At 40.8% G+C, this 11,795-nt stretch overlaps 1 protein-coding gene across 1 annotated transcript in view; it reads right to left on the bottom strand.

The window, feature by feature from the left end:
* Nucleotides 1–5,742: 5,742 nt before the first annotated feature.
* Nucleotides 5,743–11,795, bottom strand: part of b4galt5 (beta-1,4-galactosyltransferase 5) — a 32,066-nt gene continuing 26,013 nt past the window's right edge. The window contains exon 9 of the mRNA XM_006796325.2: nt 5,743–10,001. Coding sequence (XP_006796388.1) covers nt 9,854–10,001 — 148 coding nt within the window. The 3' untranslated portion in view covers nt 5,743–9,853. The remainder of the gene's footprint in view (nt 10,002–11,795) is intronic.

Genomic DNA, 11,795 nt, shown 5'->3' with positions numbered 1-11,795 from the left:
ATGATTATTTTTTTACAGCCAGCTCTAGCCCATTTCTCTGAAAGGGATAATAAAAATGTACCTGACAAGATTTTGTCCGTTTCACCCCAATATTCTTCAAAAAGATCTAAAAAACATTGTACTCTTATACAGTCTGTTTGTGTCCTTCATTAAAAGGCTGCGTAACCAGCAAACAAAAGCTGAAACTGCATTAAACTGTCCACTTCACAGAGCAGTAAACTTTCTCCTTCTAAGAGTTTTTTTTTTAAAGTTACCACATAATTAAAACAGCAAAAATAATTTGAATTACAACTAAGTCAATATGCTTGCTGCACTGCAGGTTTTACAGAGTCAGCACGTAGTTAAAGACAGTAACATCCCTCCGTGATTAAGTAGCTGCCAGCATGTAATGGGGACCAGAAATATATCATTATTTGCAGTGAAGCATATAGGATTGAAGAATCTGATGCTTGACTAAGCAGAGTAAGCTGTTCAACCCCGCTGACTTAACCAAGCCGATGCATGAAAGTCTGAGCTCATTTGATACGGACGTGACTAAAATAGTTTGAGAACGATGTGCTAAAGCTGCAAAACAAATCAGTTCACAAGACTGTGGTGCTGCACGGCAGTCAGATAACAAATAAAGTCACTTGGTGAAGAGTTTGGCAGACTTTAAGATCAGGTGACACTTAATCACAATGAATGAATAAAGCTGGGAAAGATCAACTGTAAAAAGGCCTGCTGACCTTGCTCCACTGAAGCGTCGTCAGCAGACCTTTTGTATGCCGTCAGCACATAGCTTTTAAAGATAACATCTTACAGTAACCAGAACAGGATGGAGCAATGACAATAAGGAAATCCAGAGGCTAGATTTTAAAAAAGTTTTTAAAAAGTGCTTCAGGAGCAATACAGTGCAGACAGAGTGGCTGTACGTCGAAGTCAAGGCCAAATATGTACATGATGTGAGTCACACTTCCTTAGAATTTGATTCCCAGAAGCCAGACTATTGTAAGTGTAAATATTGTAAGTGGTCTTGAACAAGTTCTCCAGGCTTTCCGACAGTCTTTAAAAAAAAATAAAAATGCAATTAAAATCATTTGTTTCCATTTCTTTAGTTGAATCTACATAAAATATCAAAGATATCACAGCGTGAAATTGGAAAAAGCCTTGTAAGGACCCCAGAGACGCATCTGTTCACTGAAGTCTTGTGAGTAATGGCCTCTGTGGAAGGTTGTTTCTGTCAGGAAGCCATTCAAAGGAAGTGAAACAGCCACATGACATTGGAACTCAACTGAAAACCAGTGACAACAGGTGTCATGGAGAACTGAATCCAAATTCGACATTTTTGGTTCAAAACATCACCACTATGTATGGAAGAGATCATAAAAGAGGTACAACAGTGAGTGGCTACTTAGTAGGGTCTATTAAGCTGAGAATGGATAAAAAGGCTCCCATTATCTAAAGAAGAGCCTTGAATGTGCTTCAGGAAGTCTTGAAGTATTATTCCTGACGAAAGCTTGCCAAGGAGGGTTCAGGCTGTGTTGGAGACTGAAGGTGGTCTTACAGAATATTGACTTATTTCCATTTATGTTTTTGCACATCTTTCTGTTAAAGCTGTTTCACATTTCCCCGGGAAAATATAAAGAAGTGAAGGGTGGCTCAAGACTTTTGCAAAGTACTATACAGTGGGATGCGAAAGTTTGGGCAACCTTGTTAATAGTCATTATTTTCCTGTATAAGTTGGTTGTTACAATAAAAAAATGTCAGTTAAATATATCATATAGGAGACACACACAGTGATATTGGAGAAGTGAAATGAAGTTTATTGGATTTACAGAAAGTGTGCAATAATTGTTTAAACAAAATCAGGCAGGTGCATAAATTTGGGCACTGTTGTCATTTTATTGATTCCAAAACCTTTAGAACTAATTATTGGAGCTGAAATTGGCTTGGTAAGCTCAGTGACCTCTGACCTACATACACAGGCGAATCCAATAATGAGAAAGAGTATTTAAGGGGGTCAATTTTAAGTTTCCCTCCTCTTTTAATTTTCTCTGACGAGTGGCAACATGGGGGTCTCAAAACAACTCTCAAATGACCTGAAGACAAAGATTGTTCACCATCATGGTTAAGGGGAAGGATACAGAAAGCTGTCTCAGAGAGTTAAGCTGTCTGTTTCCACAGTTAGGAACATATTGAGAAAATGGAAAATCACAGGCTCAGTTCAAGTTAAGGCTCGGAGTGGCAGACCAAGAAAAATCTCAGATAGACAGAAGCGACGAATGGTGAGAACAGTCAGAGTCCCAGACCAGCACCAAAGACCTACAACATCATGTTGCAGCAGATGGAGTCACTGTGCATCGTTCAACCATTTGGTGCACTTTACACAAGGAGATGCTGTATGCGAGAGTGATGCAGAGGAAGCCTTTTCTCCGCCCACAGAACAAACAGAGCCGCTTAAGGTATGCTAAAGCACATTTGGACAAGCTAGCTTCCTTCTGGAATAAGGTGCTGTGGACTGATGAAACTAAAATTGAGTTATGTGGCCATAACAAAGGGCGTTATGCATGGAGGAAAAAGAACACGGCATTCCAAGAAAACACCTGCTACCTACAGTAAAATGTGGTGGTGGTTCCATCATGCTGTGGGGCTGTGTGGCCAGTGCAGGGACTGGGAATCTTGTCAAAGTTGAGGGACACATGGATTCCACTCAGTATCAGCAGATTCTGGAGACCAATGTCCAGGAATCAGTGACAAAGCTGAAGCTGCGCCGGGGCTGGATATTTCAACAAGACAACAACCTGAAACACTGTTCAAAATCTACTAAGGCATTCATGCAGAGGAACAAGTACAACGTTCTGGAACGGCCATCTCAGTCCCCAGACCTGAATATTATTGAAAATCTGTGTGAGTTAAAGAGAGCTGTCCATGCTCGGAAGCCATCAAAATTGAATGAACTAGAGATGGTTTGTAAAAATACCTTCAACCACAATCCAGACTCTCATTGGAACCTACAAGAAGTGTTTAGAGGCTGTAATTTCTGCAAAAGGCAGATCTACTAAATATTGATTTTATTTCTTTTTTGTGGTGCCCAAATGTATGCACCTGCCTGATTTTGTTTAAACAATTATTGCACACTTTCTGTAAATCCAATAAACTTCATTTCACTTCTCAAATATCACTGTGTGTCTCCTGTATAATATATTTAACTGACAATTTTTTATCGTAACAACCAACAATTTATACAGGAAAATAATGACTATTAACAAGGTTGCCCAAACCTTTGCATCCCACTGTATATGTAATACGGACAGGCAGAAGTGAGAAATGAAAAAAATCATGGAAAAAGCGGGAAATGTGAACAAAGCAGAAAAGAGTGGAGTCATGACCACACTGGGAGGAGGTGAGAGAACGGGCCCGGCTCGCTGAGGTGGAATACTCACGCTGATAGACAGGGATGTGACAAGAGCAGGGCAGACAGGAGTGCAAGGGATGGACACTGAGACAGAAAGCACAACAGTGTCAAGGGGGATGAATAATGTGAGAAGTGGAAACAGATGTGTTTACAGCCATCTTGTCTCTCAGCTGCGTGTCTTGTTTCCTGACAGGAAAGACATAACAGGAGCTGCAGAGGCGACATCGTGGCTCACATGCTGCTCGCAGGCTGGCACGCGGAACAAACTGTGAGCTTGAACAGGGCAAAAATTAAATACATAAATAATAATAAAATTTAAAAAACTGCAGCAGTGTAAATTTGAACTCCGGTGTCCAGTAGCAGCTGGATCCTCTGTCGTCTCTTGGGAAGCGGGATTACACAAAGGTTTGTCCTCTTGGTGACCCGGAGAAGAGACAGAAGAAGTGGGAGAGTGACGAGAGAAAAGCACGTTAAACAGGGCGAAGGGGAGCCGGTTCCTCTTATGCCGGAGTAAGGCTCATACCTGAATCTGTAACAGACCGTTATGTAATACCAAAGAATGTTACAAATCCATGCGACAGCCACACATGGGTGCTGTTGCTTTCTCTACTCCGCTGCTTCTTGCTGTCGTGCAGGCAGCGGCTCAAACACACACACGCACGCACAGGCCGTGCACCCCGTAAGGCACTGTTCTCCATTTTTCAAACATGTGATTTAACCAGCTATGAGAGGATGGGCCCCTGAATGCATGGTGTCAGCTCATAGATCACACACACACAGCTGTGTGTGTGTGTTTGTGTGTGTATGTATAGATAGTTAGGTGAAGACACTAACAGATGAGAGCAAAACCTTTGAATGGCACAACACTCAAAAGAATCATAACGAATGCCCGTGTGTGTGAATGCCAAAACAGTTCTTGAGATCTTAAGAGCTGCCCCCTGTGCGTGGGTCTGACAGCTAAGTGACACTGGCGTTAGCATACCAAAGCCTTGTGTTTCCCAGACTCCATTAGGATGTGGCTGCTCCAGCCAGGCTCCTGTGCGTCTGCCAAATCCCTTTGTCTCGCACTTGCGTGCACGCACACACACACACACACACGCACACGCACACCGGGACTGCTTTTACACAGCAGGAGAGAAGCAAGTATATTTTTTGCATACTTCCAAGCACATCATATAATAAAGCACACCCCTCTCCTTGTGCATGTGTAGTTTATGGGATCCATTGTGAGAAGTGGAGCACAAAGTCCATGGAATTCACTCTGAGTTTCTTCCCTGTCGTTTTGCATTTCCTTTTCTGATAAGATAATTCAATATCAGATGTCACTTCTGTTAACCACTGGAGATACTCAGCTAAATGTGCTAAACGCCATAGGGCTGGAGCTGCTTTGATTAAATGAGTCTTAAATGACCTCACTGGGGTTTTACTCATTTTGTTTTTGTTTTTTCCCCCGCTGGGTGATAAGTCAGAGGGTCTGAATAAGGATCATTTTTGTCTGAGGATCCGGTCTGTACAGTATTAACTGACAGCAGAGCATTCAGAGTGACATCAGTGGGGAAGAACAGGACTGCACTTAAAGAAAAAGAAGAATCTGGCCGCAGCATACTGGAACTTTGTTGTTAACTGTGAATCACAAGATCCACAGGCCAAAAATACAGACAAAAAACCTCTGTTAAGGAAGGAGTTTTAGAAGGAACAGGATGCCGTTTATATCCCCTGCTGTCAACGTAGAGCCCTTCTGCACTCGTGCATGCATTTATGTTTTTAGTAAAATTAATTAAGGAGCCTAGCGGAGGTCATTTCAAGCTACTGCATGCAACTTCCAGCTGAGCTCCAGTATTAGCTGCTCTTGACCGACTTGGCCAGTTTGTGTTCCGCATCTTGTTCAAGTGATGAAATATAAACTGAAGGTCTCTTAAGAGCAAGCGTGTCTGCGTGTACGTGTTTACACTGTGAAGTAGTCGTCGTGTGCGAAGTGTATCCTTGTTGTGATTTATAATATTTAAGAGTCACTGACCACACTGGGAAGAGGCAGCCGTTCCAGTCAGCTCCCAGAATGGAGATTGATCTCAACACAGACAGAGAAACAAACACACAGGCAGGCAGAAAGCTATCTTTACAAGTTTTACTTTTATTGGTGTACTCTGACAATAACAATGATGGTATAAAAGAAAAATCTCCATCATACAAATTTCAATAATCAAAAGATAATATGCCGATACACAAACGGATCCACATAAGGCTGACATCAAGTTTTGACAAGTGGCTTCAAATGGCTTCAGTTCAAGGAGATCGTCTCTCCTTACAATCAGAGGAGATAAATTTTAAATTTAGCTGTATTGTTTCTCTTTCTTTTTTTTTTTTTTAATAGTTAGCTTTCATACAAAAAAATAATTTGTGTGGATTTTGGAGTGGATTGTGGTCGCTGGTTTGGGTGCCTGTGTTTCATTGCATTGTAAGCATAAGGTGTTGTTTTTTTGGCTGAAACACTGCTATCCCGCAGCGCTCTCCTGTGACCTGCGCCTTATCTCAGCTGCTGTCACTATTAAAAAGAAACGTCACGTGCAGACACAAGGACAGTTAAATTCATCAAAGGATTTTACGTGTCCGTCTGCCACGACGTGTGCCTTGCATTGCGACAGCGCGTTAAAATACAGGGAGGTCTGCGGGATGCAGAACACCTCTGAGATCGTGAGAGGAATTGAAAATTTATGAAATGAGGTTATTCTTTCCATCAGAAACAAAAAGTCTGTGCTGGGAAGCAGTGATGTAAAAACATTGATGTCACTCTGTAAGCTTTACTAGCACTTAAATGGCACCGGATAAACCCACAAGCCAAACCCTCCCGAAGCCTTGTTCTTTAGCATCTGTAGTGAATTAAGACCTTATAGAATTTCTAAAACACTACACACAACAATATTTACAATGATAATTATCTTGATATGCACTTTTTTTCAATTTAAATATTTTTGCTTATAAAAAAATAAAATAAAAACTTGAATGGAAAAAAAACGAAACAACAAAAACAAGAACAAACCCAAAAAACACTGCAATAAATTAAGAAGCTTTAAGGCTGCCAGTTTTGTCAGATGCCCAAAGAATGGTCCCTTCATTTAAACTGGCACAGAATGGATGAGGTGAGATAATGGAACGATGAAGACTCTTTAGTGAGCAGCAGTCTTGGTCTGGGTCTGGACTGACACCAGGTTTATTTTATTTATGTAGATAGAACTGGAACAAGACTAGCCAACATGCTCTTATCACCAAGTGAAATCAATCTACTTACTGTTTTAGATCAAATCAGAAGTACTGACTCACTTGTCCTTGTTGCAAGGTCACAAAATAGTCAAAGCTGTGTACTAGTCTCCTCAAAGATGGTGTTGGCTTATGAAGCTGCTCATTCTTCATTGTGGAGTATAGAGCCTAATACTGACCCTAACCAGGCCTCAATCAGAGGGCCTCTTTGTATTAAGAGGTCCCGTGTGGTCCATCTCTTTACCTGAACACTCAATTTAAAACCATTTGGCTTTTGCTATAAGTCCACCTAGCTTTTAATTTAAAGCAATGAAACATAAAAAAGATATAATATACAGTGCATTATGTAGGTATCAAGACCTAGAATAATAACCTACCAGTTGTTCACAACAAGGTCACTATAAATAATTTTGTCATCAGTGCTGCAAAACCAAAAGGAAAAAACCCAAAACAAAACAGAAACTTTGAAACCTAGGAGGATAGGTAGACCTCGGAAAGGTTTAGCCATTTCACTCAAACGCACGTGGAAAAGAAAACTCAACTAAAATGCTGCTACTGTCTGTGACTTCCACTGGACACCTCCTGGGTGATAGGCTAGGAAGTAAACGTGCTTCTGCTTGCGGCAATTTGGATCAACTTTAAGGTGGAAAGGCAACAGGCTTACAAATGTATGGATGTAAACATGCTCAACATCTGCTCCTGTAATTGGAATTAAAATATAAAGTTTGAAGGATGTTTTGCCTGTCAATACCAGCCTCTGTGATGTTGGGATTAGTTCCAGTAAGCACGCAGAGAGAGTCCCTGGAAGGGACCTCTGAAAGGTCAGCACCATTGATCATCAATTAGTATAATGGAGGTGATCAGTGAAAGACAGTGACCAGTAGCATTGTCTGATTCTGTGTCTTGCTCTTCCTGTGGTTGTCACACAAAATGGCCTCCTCCAATATGTCTGCTCAGGAGATTACAATTTAATACCAGGCTACAGGTCCCATTCCATTTCATTAGAAGCAGTTATCTATCTATCTATGCTTTATCTTAAGAGGGAATCTGAATCCGAATGAAATGGAATATACCTCATTTACACAGACCTGAACCTCACCGTCCCGCACAATTACGCATGACTACATTTCAGTGCATCTATATCAGTTTGTGTCACCTATTAAACTGTCACATTAACTGCAAAATAAAATAAAAACGGAACAATTAAGGAAAATAATCCAAAAAAATAAATAAAATGAGGTCCAGCCTCTTTGCTCCATATTTCATTGTGGGAACAACAGTAAGTCAATCACCAATATTTTCCTCAAAAAGGTACATGTTAAGTAATGCGTACAAGGCGATTTGTGTGAAATGAAGTAGCTGCATGACTAGAGGACAGACAGTGAGGACAGTAAAGTCTGTACGATATATTAAAAAGGAACTTCATTTACAGTATTGGGATTTTACTGAAATCAACACTGTCAAATACACAAATCAGAGAGGAGCATTACACTTCTATGTACTGCCAGAGTCTGTGTCTAATGCACAGTGAAAGGCTGCATGCCACTGAACATAAACCTCTGTTTAGAGCAACTCCCTCCACCAAAAAAAAAAAAGAATTTCACAAGAAATCGCACAAGCCAAAGCCTGGCCACAAGTTAACAAAGCTAATCAGTGGTTATAACCTGACACTTCAGATAAGGATTGAGACAAGCTGTGTTTTTTTCCCCCAATCGAAATGTTGATAAAGAAAGAGGTGTCATTTAAAAAGTAAAGGCAGCCATCGAATGGTAGTTGTATTTTCACAGGGCCCAAAGTGAAGCAGGGCTGGCTAACAGTATCACAAAGACTACACAATCTGCAAAATAACAAAGCAAATGCTTCTGTAAACACCAGTGACAGTTACAGCAATCAAGTATTTTCTAATTCCAATTCTCTTTTGTCACAATGAAGGTGAGTAAACATTGAAGACGCGAAACCTAAAAATAAAAAACGGCAAGCGTTTATCTCTCCCTGGCCCGAATTCACACCCGCATGCCAAGTGAGGTCTGCAACCTGCCGGTCAAAGCTTCAGAAGCAAAGTCTCCCGGGAGGTCACCCCGATAACTTTGAACCGACAACAAGATACATACAGGCCATTTGCATAGCTCTCCCTCACTTACACACAGACACGCAAACAGGCACACGCAACTTCTGAACATGGTGGCATGTTTGCTTAGGCAAAGTTGGGTTGAGTGTGAAGTTTGCATACGCAGTCACTTCTTCTCTCTAGTCCAATGAGGGCATGCTAGCACCCGCGCTATTGCATCTGTATAGTGAGGAAGTCAGGGCTAAAGTTCTGCTGTCTGATATTACAGCTTATTGCTAACAGGATGAACATTGCACTCCAACATACAGCCACTTGCAGGCAGGCAGGACATTCCATGCAATTACGCAAACATCAGTCTTTAAATCGTGTGCTTGAAAGACAAAACACAAGAGATGGTTAAGGAAACAATATTCTCTAAACTCAGAAAGAAAAACTATTTCACATACAACATATAACCACAGCCTCTAACTCCCTATGTCGTCTTCTCTTGCTCTCTTTTCTTGTAGATTTGGCATACTGTATGCAGAACCAGCTGCAAGAGTCCACTCGCTTAAAGATGATGTGTCGTGTTATGTGTGCATGCAAATGTTTTCACAGGCGTACTGCATTTATGAAAGAAGAAGTGCAAGAGAAAAAGTAATTAAAAAAAAAAAAAGTCATAGCCTTAGGACAATGTCAGCACATTTAAGCCAAACTCTGCGTGCATGTGTGGTGTGTGTGTGTGTGTGTGTGTTTATACCTGCGTGCACTTAAACGTATGTGTACCATAACCTATCGAAATCATCGAGCACAGAGGTGCCACGTGGAGCTAGTGATGGACAGAAGAAGAAAATGAATTGAGGAATGAATGCTGAAGGCCAAAATGGTGCAAAAGGCATGTGGAGACTGAAGTCTAGATAAGCCCAGATGAGAGGAGTGATGGACTGTGGCACAAACAAGTGCAGCATTTATCCCTATTTTCTTATATGATTTATCAAACATATGCTTTTGATTCTCCTTCTTTTTTTTTTTTGCATACAACCAAAATAAACAAAGCAGTAAATCTGTCAACTAAAAAGTCCTAAGCAGTGTTGCAACTGGTGAGATATGGCTGATGTCCCAAAGGACTTTGATTTTGAAGTCCAGCTCTGCCTACGTCAGTAGTCAGCTATTGGTGCAAGCTTTCTGCTCAAGCTGACTGTGATGTTGGTGTAGAGAGGCCTTCTGGACACTAGGGGGGAGTAGTTTAGGTTGTTAAGACCATCCACCTTCTGTCTCTCCTTTGAGTGACGGAGAAGACTATACCTGCAGGTGCAAAATGAGAGGAGAAAACAGAACACTGTAAGAAGCACTTTTCTCTCATTACATGTGAAAAGGATGGCAAAATGTAAAAAGTCCAGCGTTTGTGCCGAATGGAGTGATTCTTGTCTAAACAGCCAAAAATACCTTATTTGTGGCCCAGGATTGTAATCTACTACTTATGTACATCACTAAATGTGCGAAGCTACAAGTTTGACAAAGAATGAGCAGTTGCCTCAACAAAACTAAGCAAGAGCCCACTGCCTCTCAATCAGCCACTGATTCTAACTAGGGCTGGGTATCGTCACTGATTTCTAGAATCGATTCAATTCCGATTCACAAGGTCCTGAATTGATTCGATCCACGATTCGATTTAATTCGATTCGATTCGATTCAATTTGATTTGAATCTGGGAAATTTTGACAGTCAGAAATATTATAATTCAGATCACTGCAATTACATATTTTTGTATCTATAAAAAGGAAGCTGACACATGCAAGACTTTATCAAAGGTGTGAGCATCACAGCAGATGCCTTTGTGTCAAAGTAGCTGAAGATAAACACAGAAAAACATGAAGATGATTTTCCTGGCCTGGGATTTTATAAAAATATTCTGCAGTACATCAAAAACAAAAGAAAACCATTAATCAACACATGAACATCACCTCTGACGTTACAGCGGTTTTTATTAGAGACACAGCTAAGCGTTTTGCATTTTGCATAATTTTAAAAAGTTTAAATTGGTTCAGTATTGAACGGCAGAAATGAGGCTTTCTTTTCGGAAGAATGTAAAAGGGAAAAAAAAACAGCGGCCGACAGCGCTGTAAACAACGGTAGACTTGTGCGTAACAAGCAAGCGAATATTGAAGAAAACAGATCTTTAGAGAGAGAGAGGGAGAGAGAGAGAGAGAGCTGTGCATCGTGTTGGAAGCAAAACAGTAAAAGTCAGAGTGAATTCATGACGATGTTTATGTGAAGCGTAGTTTGGATCTTCTTTTGCTGCTGGTTCGGTTAATATTGTTTGGAGAGACATCAAACTAACAGCTTTAGAATCAGCGCATAAAGGGCGTGAACACAAAGTGCGGACCCGCCGACAGATCAGAATCAGCGAGCTGTCGGCTTTCAGCCCCGACAGTGAGAAAGGCGACATCTAACTGATTCTGATCCGCGGGTCGCGCTGTGTGTTTAAGTCTTTGTGCAGAATCCGTGTTCCTGCTCTCATTTACTGTCTTAGCTGTTTGGTGGTTGTTGAAATTTTGTGAGGTTTCACCAGAGATTCTGGCATTTTGGGCAAAATAAATTTATATTAAAAAATCGATTCAGGATTTTAATGAATCGATTTTACGTTATCCAAGCCAGAATCGATTTTAATCGATAAATCGATTATAAAAACCCACCCCTAATTCTAACCACAGCGGGTTTTTTTAAACAATTCTAAAATATCTCAGAGTTGGCAAGGGGGGAGTCTGCTGCAGGCCTAACACAGACTATATATACACCCTTGCACTCTTTTAGTCTCCTGCTATGTTGTACCATCGATTTCATGCATTTTTCAACAGAAGAAAACTTTTGCATACTAGATGACTAAAAAGCTGGAAAGTGCTTTGGATCAATTCATATCAGGGTGTGATATGAATAAAAGTTACTCGACTTCATTAATGGAAACCACCCTTCACATTCAGGCGAGCTGCCAAAGTCCAGCTCTGGACTGCAGAAATTCCTTAACAAACAGCTGCACTGTGTGACAAATATCCTCATTCATGTAAATTAAAGAGTAAAAGTGAAAGCTGACTAAACTGA

Source organism: Neolamprologus brichardi, chromosome 20 (assembly GCF_056152115.1).
Source record: "Neolamprologus brichardi isolate AB-2024 chromosome 20, ASM5615211v1, whole genome shotgun sequence".
NCBI classification, from domain to species: domain Eukaryota; kingdom Metazoa; phylum Chordata; class Actinopteri; order Cichliformes; family Cichlidae; genus Neolamprologus; species Neolamprologus brichardi.
This window is presented reverse-complemented; position numbering and strand designations above follow the sequence as displayed.